The sequence below is a fragment of the Dermacentor variabilis genome, chromosome 1, assembly GCF_050947875.1.
Source record: "Dermacentor variabilis isolate Ectoservices chromosome 1, ASM5094787v1, whole genome shotgun sequence".
NCBI classification, from domain to species: Eukaryota; Metazoa; Arthropoda; class Arachnida; order Ixodida; family Ixodidae; genus Dermacentor; species Dermacentor variabilis.
Window position 1 is genome coordinate 174,065,602 of NC_134568.1, and position 22,817 is coordinate 174,088,418.

The 22,817-nt window shown below is 49.9% G+C and overlaps 1 protein-coding gene across 1 annotated transcript in view; it reads left to right on the forward strand.

Annotated features, from left to right (window-relative positions):
* Positions 1–22,817, forward strand: part of Pgls (6-phosphogluconolactonase) — a 58,913-nt gene that overhangs the window by 35,017 nt on the left and 1,079 nt on the right. Inside the window, exon 5 of the mRNA XM_075699697.1 lies at positions 22,266–22,387. Within this exon, the coding sequence (XP_075555812.1) occupies positions 22,266–22,387 (122 nt within the window). The remainder of the gene's footprint in view (positions 1–22,265; positions 22,388–22,817) is intronic.

Below are 22,817 nucleotides of genomic sequence, written 5' to 3' on the forward strand. Positions count from 1 at the left end.
TTCGTAGGTAGACAACCAGTCATTGACGTCCATGTTCATCCCTACCGCTGAAAACCGCTGGATGGCGTTGCGGGACAGCACCAGAGCAGACAACGGTGGGTGGCGGCGACGTCGGCTGGGGAGAGTCAGGCATGACGGGAGGCAGAGTCCGAGACCGGAGTTCCAGGGTGTAGATGTTCTTGAATACCCCGCACCTTCCACCAATTGCAATGGGTGTACTGAACAGTTCAGATGGTAGCGTCTGTTCGTAACCGAGAAGGCAGGTCACGCAGAGCAGGAACAGCTGGTTGCCGAACGGCTCACACTCGTGCTAAGCACTGGTGATCCGGCTGGCCCACTGGTTGCACAGCAGGCATGGAAGAGACGATCTGGCTGGCCTTGTTCTTGTGCTCTTCTTCATCATTACAATTTATTTATTTATTTATTTTCTTGCCGAATGGCAAGGCATACACTTTCAGCAAGAACTGGTCGTGGGTGTACACTGACATAATTATTCCTGGCGCCGCCACTATCGACATGTAGGGTCCAGGAAGGGTGTGAAGAGACTCGGGCAGCAAACAGCGATGCCGATTCTCGTGCACCACCTTTGATCATGGCGAGCCCATTACGAATGGGGAGCGAGCACGATTGCAAGAGTAGATTGTAGGACCCACACCAGTTGTACCCTAAATTAAGCATGTCAGCTTTCTAATGCGTGAATTAATTTTCGCATTACTTGGGTATCGTTGTGTAGAGTTCAGAAACACTCGACCATGCATGTGTCGCATGCGCAAATGGCACCTTTCAGTGGCGTATCAACTGTTTCTCGAGAGGTGGGGCAAACCGCAACCGATCTGACCTCTCTCTCTCTCTCTCTCTCTCTCTCTATATATATATATATATATATATATATATATATATATATATATATATATATATATATATATATATATAATGCGAAATATTATTACAATATGTGAAAAAGCCTGGAAATGCGTCAGTCGGTTATACTTCTATTAACAGACATATACCTATTTATCATCACACATGGTGAACCCTCCGGGCCCGTAAAATTATTTGTATTTGCATTTAGTTCTTGCAACTACATAAATTCTCAATATAATTCAGGGATAAATGGCAATACCTCGCAGAGACCCGCATCCCGCCCAGTAGCAGCAGTACAGTGCACATAAAGAAATGCGCATTTGCCATAAACAATTTTAATAATTAAAGGATGCCGGTCCAACTACGATTCTTTCCGTGACGCCTTGACTGACTACATGACTAAAGAAATGTGAGGTTTTACGGTTGTCGCACCATGCTTTCTTGTACTTGCACTATGTTTTACAACTTATTGTCGCTTAGTACCGTTATGTCATTATGTTTACCGTTCCTTCGGAATGTCGCGTTAGTTACTTTTCTGTTTTTCTTTAAAATCTTTAATACTGTTTAACCCTGTGGTCTTGTTAATTACACAATGTCATTGAAAATACTCCGTGTGATTCATTCCTTGTTATTATATTATGTTTTTTTTTACTAGTGAATCGTGAACTAAGTAATTATTTTTCACCTCGGTTGCACCTCCAGAGAATCGCCAACAGGTACCGCGGAATCAGGGAGGACAGTCTGATCCCTATTATCCACGCCTTCGTGCTATGTCACTTCGCTTATTCAGGGGCTATGCACAACTGGCTCGTGTCGGAGCACAAGATCAATGCCCTAATCAGAAGAGTCTTCAAGCTTGCCCTCTGCCTTCCGGATGCGCCAACGAGGTGTCCCAACACTGTAATCTGACGGCGCCCGAATTGACACTTCCCGTCAGAACGCACGCAAAAGACCTCCAGAATTGACACTTCGTGGAGTTCAGTTGAAGGCCGGCTTTTCGGAAGACTGCAAGAACTGCAGCGAGTCAGGTAAGGTGGCTGCCGAACGTGGGAGAAAAAACAATAACGGTCGTCAAGGTAACAAAGACAGGTGGTCCATTTGTAGCCTCGCAGAAGAGAGTCCATCATGCGTTCAAATGTCGCAGGGGCATTGCATAGGCCAGGGCATGACTTTGAACTGATGTAAGCCATCCGGCGTGATGAAGGCCGTCTTCTCGTGGTCCATTTCATCAAGTGAAACCTGCCAGTAGCCGGATCGAAGATCGATTGACGAGAAGTATTTAGCTCCGTGCAAGCAGTCGAAGGCGTTATCGATGCGTGGTAGTGGGTAGACGTCTTTGCGCGTGATCTTGTTTAAGTGGTGATAATCGACGCAAAAACGCCAGGTACCATCTTTCTTTTTCACAAGAACGACAGGCGAAGCCCAAGGGCTGGCTGATGGCTCGATGACCCCTTTGCGGAGCATTTTGTCCACTTCTGATTGGATGACTCGACGTTCAGCATGCGATACCCGATAGGGACGCCGACGAATAGGATTCGTGTCTCCAGTGTTTATACGGTGGTGAACGACAGATGTTTGGCCTAAAGGCCTGTCGCTGAAATCAAAGATGTCACTGTACGATTCAAGCAGGTGACGTATGTCCGTGGCCTGTGCAGAGGTGAGGTCAGGTGCAATCATTTTCGCGAAGTCATCCGTTAAGGAACCAGAGCTGTGAGCTGCAATTGACGCTAATAAGCCACTCTCGGCATTCAGACTCTCAATGTCAAATTCGGAACCACTAGAAACGCTGGCCAAGTACATGATGGCCGGAATCACTTGAGGGCACAGGCTGAAATTCAGAAGAGGTAGAATGACGTCGTTGTCAGTAGAGAGTTTTAGCTCAGCGGGTTTACGTTTCGCTCCGCTCGTGGTCTCCACCGTTGCGCCAGCGGAGCGGCTCGCGAAAAAAGAATTTTAGCCCGCCGGATCACTCACCCGCTCGAGCGGAGAGAGCGGGGTTAGAGCGGGGCGCTCTGCTTCCCCGCCTAGTGGTCCGAATAGGAGTTACTGAGAATTGAATTTGAATTACGCTTGCTTTTATAATGCAAGAAATGTTGAATAGAGATATATTACATGTTCTCAGTACATTATTTGTTAATAATATACTGAGTACTAATGTACGGGTCAGCGCCGCAGTCGCCGTCGTTGATGCAGAACTGCCGGCGTTCATGTTCGCGGCTGCCATCTTGCATTTCCCATACACGCCCGCGCGCGCTTACGCACGCTCGCGCGCTGCGTATACCCTCCGCTGGGGAGTGCTTTCCAGCGGGCGTAAACGCTGCTCCGTAAAACCGCTGGCCGCCTCAGCGTTGTGCGCATGCGCAGTCGTGTCTCCGCTCGCCCGCTCCGCTCCGCTGGCCGTAAACCCGCTGGGCTAAAACTCTCTAGTAACCGTGACCAACGTATGCGGAACAGCAACGTTCTGGTTCAAAAGCACGTCGATGATGGGACGAAGCACATATTCACCGTCAGGAACCTGTGGCTGGGCGATCAAAGTGACGTAAGTAATGGCCTCGGGTGACAGACGCACATCGTGAAGCGAGCACAAGTGCGGTGGGGCGGTGCTCGGAGCATCGGCGAGTTGAGGCAGTTCCAACTGAAGAACGCCGGTCGCGCAGTCGATGAGAGCAGAATTAATGGATTAAAAAGTCCAATCGTAAGGATAACATCGTGAGGGCAGTTGTCGATCACAGCAAAGAGAACAGAAGTAGGGCGGCCGGCTATACTTAAACGCGCAGTATAACATTCCACGAACAACCAGCACGCCGCCGTCGGCCACACGAAGCACTCGGGCAGATGCTGGGGTGAGGACCTTCTTTAAGCGTCTACGTAGGCTAGCACTCATCACAGATACGTGGGCTCCAGTGTCGACGAGTGCTTGGACAGGTACGCCGTCTATTTTAATGTCTATTACACTTCTCCTTGTGGGCACAGACAGAAGATTTGCTGCGGTAGTAGGCAATGCAGCACCACCTCCGAGTGCTGCATTTCTTAGTTTTCCGAAAGGGCGCGGCCAAACGCGACAGGGGACGAAAGGCGACGTGGCTGCGGTGAACGACACTGGTGTCCGCGCGGCGATGGTGAGCGGCTGTACCACGACGTGTTCCGAGCAGAGTTGTCGGCGCTGTTGGACTCGGCGGTGGGCGAAACATTGCGGGCATTTCCATTAAAACGGCTCAGATTGGTCGGCGTGCGAGGTCTTGCGGGCGACGAGTTGCGACAGTATCTGGCGACATGACCAATGCGGCGACAGGTGAAACATATCGGCTAGCCGTCCGCGGTTCTCCATTCAGTCGGGTTGCGATAACGCGGAGAGAAGCGTTGGGGTGTAGCGAAAATAGTAAAAGGGCGTTCGTTGGCTCTGGGGTTGGTGACCGCACAGATAGAATGTAGGCCAAAGTATTGAAGTTCCTGTCGAACGATGGCTTGCACGAGGGGAACTGAAACAGGGGTAGCATTAGGGCTACGCGAAGAGAAAGGTGCGGGCGCCATCGCGTCCAGTTTACGTCGAACGATTCGCACCACGTCCTCCGATGGCGACGTATGCTGCTGTGCGGGCTGATCTTCACACGTCGACGTTGCGGCAGTTTTGGAAGTCTGGTGAATGGGTGCAGGACGCGTCAGCTTTTGTCCTGCTAGAATTGTCGACACTCTTTGATGATAGCATCAACTGTAAAGCAGCTTTTGCACATGAGCAGATTAAAGGCGTCATAAACAATTCCCTTGAGCACATGCCCTGCCTTCTCAGCTTCTGTCATGTCGTGATCGGCTTGACGACAAAGCGCCAGCACGCCCTGGATATACGAGACATAGGACTCCGTGGGGGATTGGGCACGGTAGGCCAGTTCCTGCTTTGCGGCAATTTTACGGCCGGCTGGTTTGCCAAACAACCCTGTCAATTTCTCTTTGCATTGGTCGCAGCTGGTTAGCTCCTCTTCGTGGTTTTCGTACCACACCTTTGCCGTGCCTCTTATGTAGAACAACAGGTTAGCTAGCATAAGCCTAGGGTCCCATCTGTTGATTCCACTCACGCGTTCGTACATGGCCACCCACTCTTCAATGTCGGCGCCATCGGTCCCGCAGAAAGTTCCAGGATCATTGGGTTGCACAACGACAACCGATAGTGACAGCAACATAGCTGGCGACGGTGACGTTGGAGGCGGCAACGACGGTGATCCCGCGTGCTCACCGTCATTCATGGTGCGGAAGGTGATGCGACGTCCACTGCGGAGTTCGGTTTCCAGCCGTGGTACCCAGCACCTCCACCAATATGTTACGGGGATGTTGCGAGTATATAAAAACTATATTTACAATATATATACAGGATGAGTCAGAACAGCTAAGATTGCTGACCACTGTTAAGAACGGCCCGCTGAGGTGCAAGTTTTGCCAGCCAGTTGCGACAGCGGCGTCAACTTTTCCTGGAACACCACCGCAACCCTCTAGCCACGGCGTCAATAAGTCGACTGTGTACGGAGAACAATACGCGCGTCCTGGAATCTCCGTCGCAGGAGCCAAGATGAGTTCGACGAAGCAGGCTTTGTGCCTGAACACGACACCGCCGACCCGGTCTGCGGTGAACAAGGGAGTCCCCGAGGGAACGTAGTTCGAGGCCCCTTCCCACGCACCGTTCCTGACGTCAGCCCCGAGTACTGCGAAGACTGTCTGACCTCAGTTGGGGACCGTGAACCTGTGCGGAAGTGTGTGTGCGTGTAATCCCTCGCGCAAAGAGGCGGCTCGTCTACGGTGCCTGGTCGAACGTTTCCCTCAGCTTGGGATCGAGGGAGGACCGAGTGTTTATAAACCGCTGTTGTGCGGCTGCTCAAGCACTTTCTCTCGCAGTCATACTAGACTGATGAACTGCAACGTCCTGATGTAGATACTGTAAATAAACCCATATTCCTCGTTCTCGATGAGAAGCAGTCCTTCCCTTCAACAACGTTCTCAGCGTGGATAGGTTGGACGACGGCATGGGCCAGCTACCATCTAATTCATGTCCGACTCCAATCTTGACAACTGATTACGAGCGATGGGATTGACCTCCCAATCCTCACACCCCCAACAACACGCAGCAGCCAGCGTCTCGCGATCTTCTTCTTCCTCTCTCTCTCCTTTCATCCTTCCGTAACAATATAAGTGTGACAGGAACTGAAATCTATTCTCGAAAATGAAACATTCTAGTTAGTCAATGGGATCAAGAGAAATGGAATCAGGACCAAAATATGTATATTGCCCATCATTATTTATAGTCCTTTTTCTTTTTTAGAAATAAATGCCTGCTGAATTGCCGGGGCTGTCCGTGGGTTCGCTGATGATAACAGTTTTATGCGAAGCATATTACTAGAGCTCAACCCAGCTCCTCAGGCGCGGCGGTGTCGCCTTCAATACCACGTGACACCGTGACGTCACGACAGAGGAGAAACGGGGCTCCAACTCGCGCCGTCGCTCGCGGCGTCGCCTTCAAGGCTGACCACGTGACACCGTGACGTCACGACAGAGGAGAAACGGGGCTCCAACTCGCGCCGTCGCTCGCGGCGTCGCCTTCAAGGCTGACCACGTGACACCGTGACGTCACGACAGAGGAGAAACGGGGCTCCAACTCGCGCCGTCGCTCGCGGCGTCGCGGCGGTATATAAGCAGCTGCGCTTGTTTCTAGGTGGCTTTGGCTCAACTCTTGCAAGATGGGCTGGGTGGGAATCGAACCAGGGTCTCCGGAGTGTGAGACGGAGACGCTACCACTGATCCACGAGTACGATGCTTCAAAGCGGTACAAAAGCGCCTCAAGTGAATGCGGTGTTGCCTTAGAAACGAGCTGTTTCTAAGGCTCAGGCGTGCGTCGCTTGCTCAGGCGCACATTTCGTTGCCGCGCCGAACGCTGCGTTGCTCGACGCTCACCGCGTCCAATGCGGGGCGCGTAGTCGCTGCGCCGTAGCCCATTGTCTTACACCCCTTGGCGGGTCGACGGGAACGCTGTCGCGTTCCACTCTTGAAGGCGAAGCAGAGTAACGCATGAGTTGTTTCTTCGTCTAGCCGAACCAAATATAGCCAAGCAATAGCAGTTCACCAGGCTAAACAGTGGTTCAACAACTAAAATAAAGGCTAGTATGCTTCGCATCCTGGGCTTAACCTTAGCTAAGCCACAGCCATTTTTTACTCTTTCTTTCTGTAACGTATTTATCATTTATTTTTATTTCTCTATTAACGCGACATAATTAAGGGCCCCGTGTCGCAGAAAATCCGGTGTCAAGGCTGGCGGCGATGTCCATATGAGAAAATCATCCCGATCCACGCAGGCCCTCCGCGTGGCGCGTAGTGGCGTTACTGAACTAACTGAACTTCTCGAAGTAAAATGCGTCGTAAAATTCGTAAATTACGACTTACACACAACCTACAGGCACGACAGCGTCAGAATGTAATTTGAATGTACGAGAAAACAATTTTGTTATGCTGAAATTCAAACACAAACCCCTTTTCCGGCTGCTGTTTGAGGTCCGTCTTAGAGCGGCGCGGCTGCCTCGGTTCCATTGATACACCAATCTACATGGTGTTGCAATGGTGTTAACAAGGAAAAAAATTACAGGGTCTCTTAAGATCTCTCTTAACAGGTGAACGGCAAAAGCCTACTCTTCCTCCTCTTATTATTCGCCTCTTTCTCTTTGCCTATTCTCTTTCTCTTCTTTCTTTTAGTCATTAGTGCTCACTACTAAGCATCTTTAGTGATTTGTAATCAGTTGTGGTCATTACAAGCCGTCGTTAGACATGTTTGTCATATCGTAGTCATTAGTAGTCATTACAAGTCATTTCAGTCATTATTAGACGTTACTGGTCATTACTAAGCATATTCAGTTATTTCTAATGAATTGTAGTCGTTACAAGTTGTCGTAAGACATATTAGTCATTTCCTAGTCATTACTAGTGAGTACAAGTCATTTCAGTCATTATTAGTAATTAGTGCTCACTACTAAGCATTTTTAGTCATTTGTAATCAATTGTGGTCATTACAAGCCGTCGTTAGACATGTTGGTCATATCCTAGTCATCAGTAGTCATTACAAGTCATTTCAGCCATTATTAGTCATTGCTGGTTATTGCTAAACATTTTAGTCATTTCTAATCAATTTTAGTCGTTACAGGTTTTCGTTATACTGGTCATTTCATAGTCATTACAAGTCATTTCAGTCATTATTAGTCATTACTGCTCACTAGTAAGCATGTTTAGTCGTTTATGATCAGCCGTTGTAAAGCCGTCGTTAGACATATTGATCATTTCGGAGCCATTAGTAGGCGTTACAAGTCATTAGTAGTCATTATTAGTCATTACTGGTCATTATTAACCTCTTCCAATCTCTATTGTAACGTTATTAATCACTAACTCCATATCAATCATTTTTCATTCTTTAATCTGTCTTCATGTGGCGTGATGACGCTTCGGTGGACACTCCATCGGTCAGGTCTGCTGACACAAACTTCACCATAGGCTCTATTCTCGACACGCATGGTGGCTGCATGGCCGCCATTATCCGGCATGTGGACTCTTGGATTAGCTGTAGAGAGCTCACGTGTCTTGCAATTTGTGCCGTGAAACAGAAGTTTTGCAAAATGCAATTATGCGTTTTCATCAAGATGACGAAACGTTACGTGGGGCTTCAAATTTTATCAACTAATACATTTTTTTATTCTTGGCAGCTATATTGCGACGTTCGCGCTTCAAAAAAAAAAAAAACTCAGTGCCCTTTTACTCTGTGAAGAAGGATGACCAGCAAAGCTATGTATGTGGGCCCCTTAATGGCAAACTGCACCTCCGCCGCGGGTCGGCCCGGCATTGCACTATCTTCGTGATCGGCCCAGGTATGGGGAGGGCTTAACGCCTGCTTCACCTCCTCTGCGGGTCGGCCCGGCATTGCACTATCTTCGTGATCGGCCCACGTATGGGAAGTGCTTAACGCCTGCTTCGCCTACGCCGCGTGTCGGCCCGGCATTGCACTATCTTCGGGATCGGCCCAGGTATGGGGAGTGCTTAACTCCTGCTTCACCTCCTCTGCGGGTCGGCCCGGCATTGCACTATCTTCGGGATCGGCCCAGGTATGGGGAGGGCTTAACGCCTGCTTCACCTCCTCTGCGGGTCGGCCCGGCATTGCACTATCTTCGTGATCGGCCCACGTATGGGAAGTGCTTAACGCCTGCTTCGCCTACGCCGCGTGTCGGCCCGGCATTGCACTATCTTCGGGATCGGCCCAGGTATGGGGAGTGCTTAACTCCTGCTTCACCTCCTCTGCGGGTCGGCCCGGCATTGCACTATCTTCGGGATCGGCCCAGGTATGGGGAGTGCTTAACGCCTGCTTCACCTCCTCGGGGGTCGGCCCGGCATTGTACTATCTTCGGTATCGGCCCACGTATGGGGAGTGCTTAACGACTGCTTCACCTCCGCCGCGGGTCGATCACAACGTCTGTTGTGATCGGCCGTTCGCCCAGCGACAACCTCCGGTCACAACTCGCGCGATTATGGGGAACGGGCCGACGGCCTCGTCAAAATGGTTCTCAAAACGGATGATTTATGATCAGCGCGGGAGTACCTCGTTCAGGAGAGGTTTGAGCATTTATCATGATACGGCCATCACTTGTCAGTCGCACAAATTGGCATGTCCAAGCCGCAGACGCGGTCAGTGCGATGATACGGCGATCACCTGTCAGTATACGATCGGAGTCAGCATACGTTCTCCTCCTTTCCCTGTTGGTTCCCAGTGATGTGTGTGCGTTTCGGACAAAGTTCCCTCTTTAGGGAAAGGGCAACCGGCTTCCGGATTGGTAGGACATGATGTCATCGATCTGCTGACGCTAGGTTGGGGGAAGTGACTGAACAATGATCACGCAAGGCATAAAATGAGCAACGGACGGCGGGAGTGATCGGCTGCTACAACTTCATCATGAACTTTTCTGTATTACTTTGCATATTCTTGTACATATGTAAATATATACGTGTTTGTCAAACGTCCTGAATATCGGACCCAGCCTCACATTTTTTTACTGCTCCATGAGCAAAGTGGGTGGTGAATTCCACGTCTTCGGACCCCCAGTCGCAACATTGGATGGCAGCGGTGGGATATAGTCTGCTCAGCGCTTCGACTTCGGCATGGTGAGTGCACGACCTTTTCTCCTTGAGAGTTGCCAGGCTTAACGTGGTTCTTCCTAGTAACAAGGATGTAGGAAGCCTTGTTGAAGGATACCTTGCTTCTACACTTGATTCCTTGAGAAACTTGTCGGCAAAAGAGAGGTGGCCATGGATTGGAGGAAGTTGCGCAGGACGGACCTAAACGCGTTTTGCGGGGATTTCGGGATTAATTGTGGAAAGCAGATAAAGAAAGCGGAGATCATCGATGCGATAGTCAAGCGGCAAAGATGACGAGGAGATCGTGAAGGCTTGGGAGGATATTCCGGACCATAGAAAGTGAGAGCGGGATGAACGCGAACGCGAAAGCCAAGAGTACCAGAGAAAGCGAGAGCAGGAAGAACGCGAAAGGGATAAGCGAAAGCGACAGCACAGAATAAGTATGGAGGAAATGGACAGTGTAAGAGTTGTCGGACGATCTCGTCGCTGCCACCATTTGTAAGGGTTGAAGAGAGGAACTTAAGCATACAGGATTTATTTACAGTATTACATTTTAAACAAGAGATACATTTACACAGTCTAGCGTGACTCCCAAATGGAGCACGCAAGACGAAGCATACAGCATGCGAACACGAAGCTCCAAACACACCCAGCACACTGCTGGTCGAGCACGAGCACACAGCTCACGAGTACGATCACGAGCACACTGACGAGCACGCAGACGAGCGCACCTAGCAGCCGACAAACCGCCGCTTATAAACACTCCATTCTCCCTAAATCCCTAGGTGAGGGAAAAACGGCAGTTCACCGCCGATTCGCAGCGTTCAATGTCAATGTAGTCGACCCGCCTTTTTGGAGGAGGAGGGCTCACACACACACACGTACGCACTTTGGATTCCCAGAACCCGAGTTGAGCGCGTCCTCGTAGCCAGGTGGTCACGTCTGACCACAGCCGGCGCCTCTAAATTCCAGAGCTGCCTTTCTCCTGTAGTCGCCACGAGTGTCAGCAGACTGTGACGAATCCTGGGGCCCAGATACCGCAAAGCACCCTTTTGTTAGGGAAGCTCTTCTTGCTGCAGAGAGACCATGAAGACCCGGTAAATCAACCAACAATACACGGGGCGCCAAACGTGGCCAGCCCTGCTGCCGTAGTCTCCAGTTCTCCGAAGGAAGTTCATGGTCGGTTAGCGCTGTCGTCCTCGCTGGTTCTCTGAAGGGCGCCACCACCGCGGATCGATCGAAGCACCTGCAGCGGGCTGAGGTAATTTTGCAGAGCAGTACCCCTGCAGGCCGTTCCTAACAACAGGGAAATCCGGCATCTCAGGGCGCTGCAGGCACGGTCTAGGCTGCACGTATTCGAGGACGGCGAACACTTACAAAGTTTTTCTTGATTTTTTCGAGGATGTTTGTGCGGAGGTACAGCCGGGCCGCGACTTTATATGTGGTGTGTATAGGGTTGTTGGGGGTACTTCCCTATAACGTGTCCTTTTGCTTAGCTCGCCTTTCTGATGCCGACTTCAAGAAGTACGATCTGGCTGAACAGGCATTGTTGCGCCATTTCGGTATTTCTGTGGAGAGCGAGAGACAAAATCGAAGTGACTAATGCAAAGTTTGTACTTGGGAAGAAACTGAGGTTGTGCCAGTGAATGAAGAGCATGAAAAGTGCGAGGTGGCGAAACCCTCAGAGACAGAGCGTGAGCAAAGCGAGGCCGTCGCCGATCTAAAAAGAGGTACCATTCTGGAGGGCGTCCCTTGCGAGGACGAGGCTTGTTCCAGTAGCCATGAGAATGTTAGGGAGGCGCTGAGACCTTCCTCGTATCCGAGCACTTGGGCGACTTTCCGTAATCCTCTAGGATAGACCCAGCTACGGTGGCGGCCGAGCCGAGAAAAGACCCGACGCGGCAGAACGGAGCGGAGATAGCTCAGGGCTCCAGCATCGGTGACGGCGCAATACAGTCGTACGCCGAATCCGAGCCAGCGGCCATCCCGGAGAGCACTCCTTGCAGGGACGAGGCTTGTTCCAGCAACCCTATGAGGGTCAGGATACCTTCCTCGTGCCTCAGCACTTGAGTGACTCTCTGGTATTGCCGAGAATAGAGAGCGAAGAAGCGACAGTTGCGATTCCGAAAGGCTTCCTTGCGGGGACGAGGCTTGTTTCAGCAGCCCTAACAGTGTAAAGGAGGCGCTGAGAACCTTCCTCGTACCACCACACTTGAGCGACGTTTCGGAATCACCAAAAGAAGAGAATGCCATGGTGGCCAAGCAAGTCAGGAACTCGACGCTCGGGGATTCTAGCGGCACATTCGGTGACCACCTGGCAGCGAAATTTAGGTTCAGGCGGCGCAGGATCAAAGGAGCTAAGTGTTCGGCGCAGAGAAAACTCGCGATAGTCGCGACATCGCAGCGTGTGAGACAACAGGCCAGCGCGCAGAGCCGAGAAGGGTTCATTGTGGCGAGTCAGAAAGCGGAGGCGTCGCGAGAGGCAGATTATGACAGGAGAGGGAGCGTCTTTGCGAGTGAAGGTGCGGCTGAAATGTTCAACTTAGGTGACATGCGATTCGGACCGGATCAGTCGAACAGTCACTCCGGTGAAATGCGCCACGAGAGCGAAGACGAAGGGAGAATGGGTATCCTTGCCGCGTTTACGGCCTCCCCGTCAGGGACGAGACAGCAAGCCGTGAGCACACGGAGTGGCAGGTGACGGCAGAGGGCAATCTAGGTCTCGCACCTCTTGTGCTCAGCGTGGACCAAAGGCTGTCTGTCGGCGACGCAATCGAGCGCGCATTAAGAAAGAGTAATTGTAAATTGAGCGCTTGTATAAATTTATTTTTGTTTTTATTGTTTCTCTTTGTAATTAGTATGTGAGTCATTTCTTGTTAGTTATGAGGAACTTATTACTTTACATTTTAATAGTTCGTGGGAGGAAAGCAATCTTCTAAATGTTTTCGCGTGGCGCTCCTCTATGGCTGCCTTTCTGGCGCTCGCTGATTCTAACCTCGGGATTAATTATGGGAGAGGGTATGATTACCTGGCATATCCCGGAGGGGGTTTGTGTGCTTGCTTTCTCGCTGCTCGGACGCTGTGCGGATTTGATCGCTAAAATGCCAGTTCCGAGCCTACGGCCTGCAGCCAACCCTTCCTCCAAGATGGCCATTGGACGTGATCCTCCCACCGAGCCTGGGACTTCGAGCCCGAGCTGCGCCTGCTGAGGGGCCAAGGCCTCTTCAAGGGGCACCGATGAGCTGCCCCCTTTCGAGCCCTCTTCCTGGCGGTGGACGGGCTGTTGTGATTGACCGTTCGGCCCGCGACGAACCTCCAGTCACGGCTCGCGCGATTATGATGACCGGGCCGACGGCCTCGTCAAAATGGTTCTTAAAACGGATGATTTATGACCAGCGCGGGAGTACCTCGTTCAGGAGAGCTTTGAGCAATTAACATGATACGACCATCACTTGTCAGCCGCACAAATTGGCATGTCCAAGCCGCAGACGCGGTCAGGGCACTGATGCGGCCATCACTTGTCAGTATACGATCGGAGTCAGCATACGTTCCCCTCATTTCCCTGTTTGTGCCTAGTGATGTGCGTGCGTTTCCGACCAAGTTCTTTCTTTAGGGAAAGGGGCAACCGACCTCCGGATTGGTGGGACATGAAGTCATCAGTCTCGTGACGCCGGATTGGGGGATGTGACTGAACAATGATCACGCGAGGTATAAAATGAGCAACGGACGGCGGGAGTGATCGGCTGCTACAACTTCATCATGAACTTTTCTGTATTACATTGCATTTTCTTGTACATATGTAAATATATACGTGTTTGTCAAACGTCCTGAATATCGGACCCAGCCTCACGTTTCCTTACTGCTCCATGAGCAAAGTGGGTGGTGAATTCCACGTCTTCGGACCCCCAGTCGCAACATTGGATGGCAGTGGTGGGATATAGTCTGCTCAGCGCTTCGACTTCGGCATGGTGAGTGCACGACCTTTTCTCCTTGAGAGTTGCCAGGCTTAACGTGGTTCTTCCTAGTAACAAGGATGTAGGAAGCCTTGTTGAAGGATACCTTGCTTCTACACTTGATTCCTTGAGAAACTTGTCGGCAAAAGAGTGTGGCCATGGATTGGAGGAAGTTGCGCAGGACGGACCTAAACGCGATATGCGGGGAATTCGGGATTAATTGTGGAAAGCAGATAAAGAAGGAGGAGATCATCGATGTGATGATCTTCGATGCGTCGTTTGGCGCCATCAAAATCTTTTGTTCATAACGCGTGCTCATAGTATTTGCATCGTCCTCGGATGGTGTTGTCATTTGTGTTTTGGGCCATCATTTTTTAAAGGAACGTTTTTATATGAAATAATATTGGTTGAACATAGCAAACTTTCTGCAACGTTGTCCGCTTTTCACTGCTGCGTTTCTATTGTAATAACGATCCATGCCTCTTCGCACAATCAGAAGTTATGAGAACGGCGTCTTTTTAATTTACAAAAAAGAATACGTGAGGTGGCGCCTTGAAGTTTCCTCACGCGGTGCGAGTAACCATCGAATTGAACAAGAGAAGGCAGCGCCGGTGCTTGCGTCGGGCAAGCGGATACCTCTGGCGTGCGCAACGCTATCAGTGATATTCTGCCGTTTCTCAGCCAGCCAAACACCCTGGAGGAATCGATGGCTTAGTTGCAGGGGTGAAGCCTGATGGAAGGCGGGTGTAATAATCTGAAATCGTAGCACAAAATGATGCCTGCGGCCTTTCTGATGGTAGTGTTGCCAGATGATGGGAACGGGCACGGGCAAAGTGCCTAATGTGCACTCTCAACACTTCCACTGCAATGTGTGTCTGTATGGGTTGGTCCAGGGCGATTTGCAATAGTCGCCACTCTCGATGTGCATTTTGGCAAACCAAGACGAACCCTGAGGGCCCGATCTTGTATAGCCTGTAGAGCACGAAGATTTGTCTGGCAAGTTTTGGTCAGTACGGGCAAACTGCATCTCAAGAAGCCCAGAAAAAGAGCCCTGTACAATTCCAACATTGCAGGAACTGACCCATGTCTTTCCGCCCAGAACTTGAAAAGCTGGGAGATTGCTGTCAGGCGCGCGCTGTTTGAAATAGGTCACGTGCCGGCTCCATGAGAGATCTATATCAATGATTATGCCAAGAAATCTGTGAGTCTTCTCATAAGAAATTATCTGGCCATTTATTGAGATGGTGTAGGGTGTCATTGGTTTTCGAGTGAATGCCGTCAGTGCACACTAGTCTGACGAGATTTCAAGACCTTGGTTGCGGAGGTATATAGCTGTCAGAGCAGCAGCTTTTTGAAGTCTTGCACGTATCTGAGGGCGTGTCACACCTGAAGTCCACATACATATGTCGTTTGCGTACATTGATATCTTGATCGCTGCTGGCAGATGTTCAACGAGACTAATGAGTGTGAGGTTGAACAGGGTGAGGCTTAATACACTTCCTTGAGGCACACCTCGGTAGGTATAGTGTCGTGCGGTTTGACCATCGCCGGTACACACAAAGAACGATCTCATAAAAAGGTAATGAGAAATCCATTGAAAAAATCGACCACCTAGGCCAGCCATCTCAAGAGCATCGAGGATAGCCTCGTGAGATACGTTATCGTATGCCCCCTTGACATCCAAGAACAAAGCTCCAGGTAATACTTTGCGTGACTTTTGATGCTGGACATACGTAGCGAGATCAACAACACTGTCTACTGATGAGCGATCTCGACGAAAACCTACCATGCAATTTGGGAACACGTTGTAGTGTTCTAGGTACCACTCCAAGTGGGCAAGGATAATCTTTTCCATTATCTTTCCCACACAGCTGGCCAGCGCTATTGGGCGGTATGAGGTGAGTTCAAGTGGGGGCTTGCTTCAGGAGAGGGACCAAGCGGAGAATATGAAAATTGCGAAACAATAACAGACAGACAGACAGAGAGAGAGAGAAAGAGAGGACTTTATTTACAAGGCCCTGAGAAACTTTGCCCTAGGGCAGGGCTACGGGCCGCTCCCACGTGGGGACTGTTAGGCCGAGCCTAACCGCCGCATCGTGGGCTCTCTGATAGCCCAAGTTTGCGGTGAAAGTTCTGAGCCCTGGATGGCAGAGGTCCATTCTTCTTCCGTGATGCGATTGGGTACCTGTAACGAGGGGCATCGCCAGAGCATGTGTTCGAGGTTGCTAACAGACCCACAGTCGGGGCAAGTAGAGCTGAAAGCCTCTGGAGTGATTGTATGGAAAGGGGTTAGGTTTGGATAGGACTTAGTCTGAAGCATGCGTAAAGTGGACGCCAGAGGTCTAGCCAGTTTGCTATGAGGGGGAGGATAAGTCCTCCTACCCAGGTGATAGTGTTTACTGGTTTCGTTGAAAGTAGTGAGAGTGTCCCGAAACACGAGAACCCCGGAATCTCAGCTCGACCCTGCTCCCGCGCGGTGGGTTAGTGCGCGCGCTTGGGAGTGGGCGATGTCATTGAGATAGGGAAATGAGTCAAGCTGGAGGTCGAGGTGCGCCGGAAACCACATGAAGGTGTGCGGAGAGATTATCTTGTTCTTGAGAATCTTGTGAACCTCCTCAGCGATGGAGCCTGAAGCGAAAGCCCTGACCGCCGTTCTCGAATCGGTGAAGATTTGTGATCTGCTGTTATATAGGAGTGCTATAGTAACTGCGACCTGCTCCGCTCTGGTTGGTGTTGAGCACTTCAGGGAAGCCGCATTCACTGTTTGTCCGTTGTGATCAACGAGGGCGATGGCGAAGTTAGATGATGGTCCATACTGTGATGCGTCGACAAAACATAACAAGTAGGGATCTTTGGTATGCTTGAGAAGGGCGAGGGCTCTTGCCCTGCGTCTACCTAGGTTGTGTTGACGATGAACATTACGGGGAAGCGGTGCGACTCGTATGTTGTTCCTTTGATCTTCTGAGATTTGATATTTCCACTCCTCCATGAGGATAGGGTTGATCCCAAGAACCGCCAGCATCTTCTTTCCAGCCGGGGTACAGGATAGACGGGCCAGTTGGGCTGACTCCTCGGCCTCGATTATCGCGTCCATTGTGTTGCGCACTCCTAGTTGTATAAGGAGGTCCGTGCTCACCCGTAACGGAATGCCTGGTACTTTTTTTATACTTTTTCTGATGAGCGTATTTCATTTTTTTCTTTTCGGAGTTATACCAATTGTGCATGGCTGCCACATAAACTATATGACTCATGAGGAGGGCGTGGAATAACCTGAGGAGGTTGTCTTCCTGAAGGCTTCCACGCCTATTCGAGACTGTTTGATCATTTTCTCAGTCTTAGCTGTGAGCTTGTTTAGCGTTGTATTGTTACTGCCATTGGATTCGATGAACATGCCCAGGACCTGAATGGTGTCTTCTCTGGGGATGGTACAGCCACTTTTAGTGTAGAGTTTGATGTCTGTTTCAGACAACGGTTTCCAGCCTCTAGGTTTGGGACCTCTCCTGACTGGCCTGTAGAGGAGGAGCTGACTTGCTCGGGGAGCATCCAAGCCTCGTATTTTCCAGGTGCATCTCTGTTTGATCTACAGCCTCCTGTAAGCCTAATGCAACATCTCCTTCGCTTCCTTCGGTGCACCAAATTGTGGTGTCATCAGGGTAGAGCGTATGATTGATCCATTCTATGTTGGAGAGCCTTTGCGATAGTTTCTTCATGGCAATGTTAAAAAGCAGTGGTGAGACTACGTACCACTCCTTGTGGTGTGCCTCTGGGGCCCAAACTGAAATTGTCGGACTTGGGGGCACCGATTTTGAGTGTGGCCTTGCGATCCCTGAGGAAAAACCTTATGTATCTGTGGAAGGCATCTCCCAAATTGAGCTCGGAGATGGAGTTGAGAATGTGAGCATGAGACACATTGTCAAAGGCCTTCTCCAGGTCTAGGCCTAAGATGCCTCTTATATCTTTTGTGGTGTTCTCAATGATTTGACACTTGATGAGCTTAATGACGTCCTGCGTTGACAGGGCCGGACGAAAGCCGATCATGTTGTACGGAAACAATCCTTGTCTGAAAATGGTGTACTTTTTTTTTGGCGTGACTGTGCACTGGGGGGGGGGGGGCTCCGGGATCGGCCCACGCAAGAGGCCCCGTTTCTGCCAGAAAGCTCGTCTTCGTGCATAGCGTTCGCCGCCAGCGTTACCCGGTAAACAATGCAGTTACATAAGCTGCAGCTGCCGCGAAGCGTGAGAAGCAGACATGTATCTTTGAATGATATGCCGCTCCACTCTTAAAGGCGAAGCTTAAGCGTCCTCCAAGTTTTTCTTTTGGCACTGCCCCACCATAGAATGTGTTCCGGCTCCACCAACGGTAGCAGATGCTAGCAAATTAAAGGCACAGTGAAGTCTAATGTCAAGTTTAACTGTGCTAGTAAATTAACTTTCTCTAGCAGCGAAAAACCCCACTTTCTCCGTAAAAGGAGGCTTGGTAAGCCAGACAAGACGCAAAAAAAAAGAAGCAGGTGTCGATGCTGCCTTAAAGGGAAGCTGAAAGCTTTTGCAGAAAAAATGAGTGAAGAGCAGTACGCCGTGGTTTTCAACCCTCTGAATTCGAATATCGCATCGAAATTGAGCGAGAGAAAGCGCAAACATATTTTATTTCGACGAAAAGTGCAGCAGCAGACACGCCCAGCTCGCGCGCCCCGTTTCCGCCTGTGATTGGTCAGGCGCCTCGTGACGTCAACAATGGTGTTCGTCCGGACCGACTGCTGCCGCTACACACGAAGCACGGTGCAAAGTAGTTTGGTGGTGTTTTGCTGAGACGGTCATGGAAATTTTCGAGAGCTTGCGTTTCTCTGAGGAGTTCGGCGTTAAGTCCAGACTCTACGAGAGCGATCTTGCGCGCGACGGTGACGGGCGACGGCTTCGAGTGACAAAACGGGCCGTCGCTTGAACAAATCGCTCGGTGTTGTCACTCCATCGCTCGTTTCTAGAAATCGAGAACTCGTCGCTCGTCGCCCGGAAATGCTATGAGCGACTAGCCAATTGTGCGAAGCCGAAACTGGATGTACATAACTCAAATACTACTGTTTGTCGCACAGAACGCCAAACTATTGAATTTTACACGTGCAAGAATAAGAACCTAGTGCAAGACCTTCAGAAATATTTTATGCTGCTTCTTCAGTAAAATACATCAACTTAAATTGATAAAGCATGCGTCACGCTAGTTTCGGCGCGTATATTGCTGCCCTCATACCGGGAAGTCGTCGCTCAAAGCCGTCGCTCGCGTGGAGTTCGGCTTGCAGACGACGAGTGAACGCGACAGCCATCGCCTGGCTTGTAGCGCTGTCGCGTGCAAGATCACTTGTAAGGTGTTTATACTTGTACATACTACACGTACGTACATACTTGTACACACTACATGTACGAGCCGATTGCGAAGAGCCGGCCTCCCCAAGAAGCAAAAAATTCTGGTGCAAGCACTGCTTTCCACGCGAACGAAGGCGGTGTTAGCATCTCCTTGTGTTGGAAATGTTCTTCGGCGAGTATGTTTTTTGCTAAGCTGCATTCAGCGTTCCAGTGAGTACGTTTCCGGGCAAACAACTCTAGTGTTATGTTCCTGCATGCCTCCTCGTAGAACGTAAGCGGTGATGCGATCTTCAGCATTTGTGCGCTGCCCCAAAGCTGTCGGCAGTCTACACAGACGGTTTAAACGCGGGAAAAGTTTACCGGCTGTTGTAGCACGTGTAGTATAGAACCTTCATCAGCGCGCCATCCGCACGCTACTCGTAACCGGCGAATTCCGTCGGCTACGTGAGACGGTCGGTTTCTTATGTGTGCGAGAGAAGTGGGAGTGCAGCGTCTTGGCGTGAGCAGGCTTTCCAACATATGCAAACTTTACGCTTGCACTGCGTTATGGTAGCTGCATGCAGACTGTTTCACAACACACGTGCGAATAGAAAATTCGCGGCGCTTAGCGATGAAACCTGCGTCAAGGGTGGGCGATAAACATGCACCTTCCGTTCAGCGTGCTAACTATTTTTTTTTAGAAACCAAAGCACGCATTATTGATAAACTCCGGTTGTAATCGTCACGGAGGTGGTTAGAGCACAACACTTGTTCTTGAGCGCTTGAAGTTGTTTCGCTTCACAGCAGCCTCCCACTTAGCTGAAAGCTTCTTGTCTTGCAGAAATAAGCCCGGTCAGGCACGGTCGCGGAGAATGCGAAGGAGCGGAACACCAGTGTTGACATCACTAAGCCGCGGTTTCCGGTCTCCGCTCGCATCGTCAGCGTCAGCAGCAGCGCGCGGCGCTCGACGGGGGGCGGAGCTACAGCGCAATTTTAACCGACGATTGCGTCGCTCCTAAGTGAAAAATCCCCTCCAAAATTTTACCTTCATCGTTTATAAGGTTCCCGCATCCGTATATGAGCGTCTTATTGAATTCGACAGACTCTTCAGTTTCCCTTTAAGCTTCCTCGTTAGTTCGTCTAGACGTCATGTGTTTTGACAGCGTCTACTCGGGTGCAGTTAACGGTTTATCCGTAATGAAGGATAACATTGCTTTCCAATGGAACCAAGGACTCAACCCAGCAAGTTTCAAGAACGTTTATTGCATCACAAAGGACAAACTACGAGAAAATACTTTGACATTTGTGATGCCATGCTGACGTGCAGATTTTTGCCTGTAATAATAAAAATATAGTTCGACTTTCATTCCCTCCACGAGTAGCTAATCCGTTTCAGCCGAATGAATGAATATAATGTTTCGAGAGAATACTTTAACAGTCTGAGCTGATCCTTGCTCAACCTTAGAACTAGAACGCTTCCGCATTCCGCAAGCCGGCCTTTGTTATGCAGGGTGTTGCACGAAACTTGAACCAATGATTAAAAAAAAAAACAGTGGTTAGCCGCAACTGAATGAAACCAACGGTATATTTTTTTGTCGTCGTGCGGCGTTCCTTATACTATTTTTCTTTATTCCGCATAATTGATCTTAGATCAATAATGCAAAATTTTTAATATTCACCTTAGGGCCAAGTGCGTTTCGCTGCGTTGTAGAGGGGGTTCAGAAACGACCAATCCAATTTTTTGTGGCAACGTACATGCTGCGCGGCGATTTTTTTTCGGTGTTTAAGGAAATCCCGCGAAATATTAAGTAAAACCACGTCACTACACTCGTGCGCTATCGGATCGTAACACCCTCAACCGTGCGTCGAGCCTATCGCTTATCAGGGACGACGGTGCTTCCTTTCCGTGTGCCACCGCCAAAGATGCTGACGCACTGTGAAGCCGATGCATAGAGCCGCCGCCGCTCACTTCCCCACGGTCCGCGCGCACGGCTCTCGCACGAAGCGGGATTGAAAGCGTTGCAATACGGCAGCGCATGAGCGCAGTCGCGTGGTTTTATTTCACATTTCGCGAGCTTTCTTTAAACGGCGGAAAAAAATCACGCAACATGTACGTTGCCACAAATAGGAATTGGATGTTTCTGAATCATCCCCTCTACAACGCAACGAAACGCACTGGGTCCTAAAGTGAATATTAAAAAAATGCATATTTTTGTTAACTTATTGAGCGGAATACAAAAAAAAAAAAGCTCCAAGGAGCGCTACGTGACGGCAAACCATATGCCGCTGGTTCCGCTGAGATGCGGCTAACCACTTTTGTTAAAGTCCTTGGTTCAAGTTACGTGAAACACCCCGTATAAGCAGCGCCGCATGATCGCTGGGTACGCGATAACAGATACCGCACAATCCTCAACTTTATTCACAAAACAGGCCTTACACTATACATATAATGCTATATATGCTATATGGTAAGCTGTCATCAAAATGAACAAACAAGAATAAATAAAGTTACAATGATTACATTAAAACTACACCAGATGGTTTCTCTTGTAAACGGATATTTTCACGTCGCTCAACCAGTCAAGCATAAACTTCTACGAAAACGGTCTATACTATAGAACCCCTATCAGAGATAAAGCCAGATGCCGCTGTTTTACCACTACCGCCATAATCCAACGCTCACACAAGTCTAAGGAAGCATGGCACAATCAGGGTGTCGAACCGAGCCAAACCCGAACCGAAAAACGTACCCGAACCGCAATCTTGGGCGGAACTTAACTCGAACCCGCATCGATATTCTTGAAACGTGCCCGAACCCGAACCGAACCGGAACTGCAAATAATAAAATCACCGCCCAATCACTCCTTACAGACGGTTAGCCAGCGAAGCTGAAACGTTCGGCCCTGGTGTTTATTACTGGATTAATCCCGACGGTTCCTTAAACGACGGCTTATCTTCGGTACGCAGTTGCTGCTTGCGCTCCTGCACGAGCCTGTTCTTGTGCCCAGGCTGCAGCATCGGCACGACGACGAGCTCGTTCCCGGTTTTACTCACGGCGTTGCTGATCGAAAGCTGCCTGCTCCTAAGGAGTACGTATGACGCGTGGCATTTCCATTTTGGAGCCGGAGAGAAACTGCTGCGAGCGCGTTCGGCTGCTCAGGGGTAGCACACTCTCAAGTTTAACGAATGGCCACAGAGGGCGAAAAAATCAACCGTGCGCCGCTGCTAATAAAACAAACATAGTAAAGCCACTTGAAGTATGCCTGCGTAAGTTCAGTATCTTCCGCTAGAGGCGCCGTAATAAGCGCAATTTTATCTTACAAACTTTCTTCCCACATTTATCGAAGCATTTTTATTACATAAAGAAGAGTACAAAGTTGTCATCGCTAATTAGATATTGTACTATTTATCAGTAACTTTGTTGTTTTTTGCTATTATAAACGCAAATAGCGTTCAGCATCATCGATTTTCCACGTGACCTCTGGCCTGGATTTAAAATGTTTACCGGTATGTTCGCCT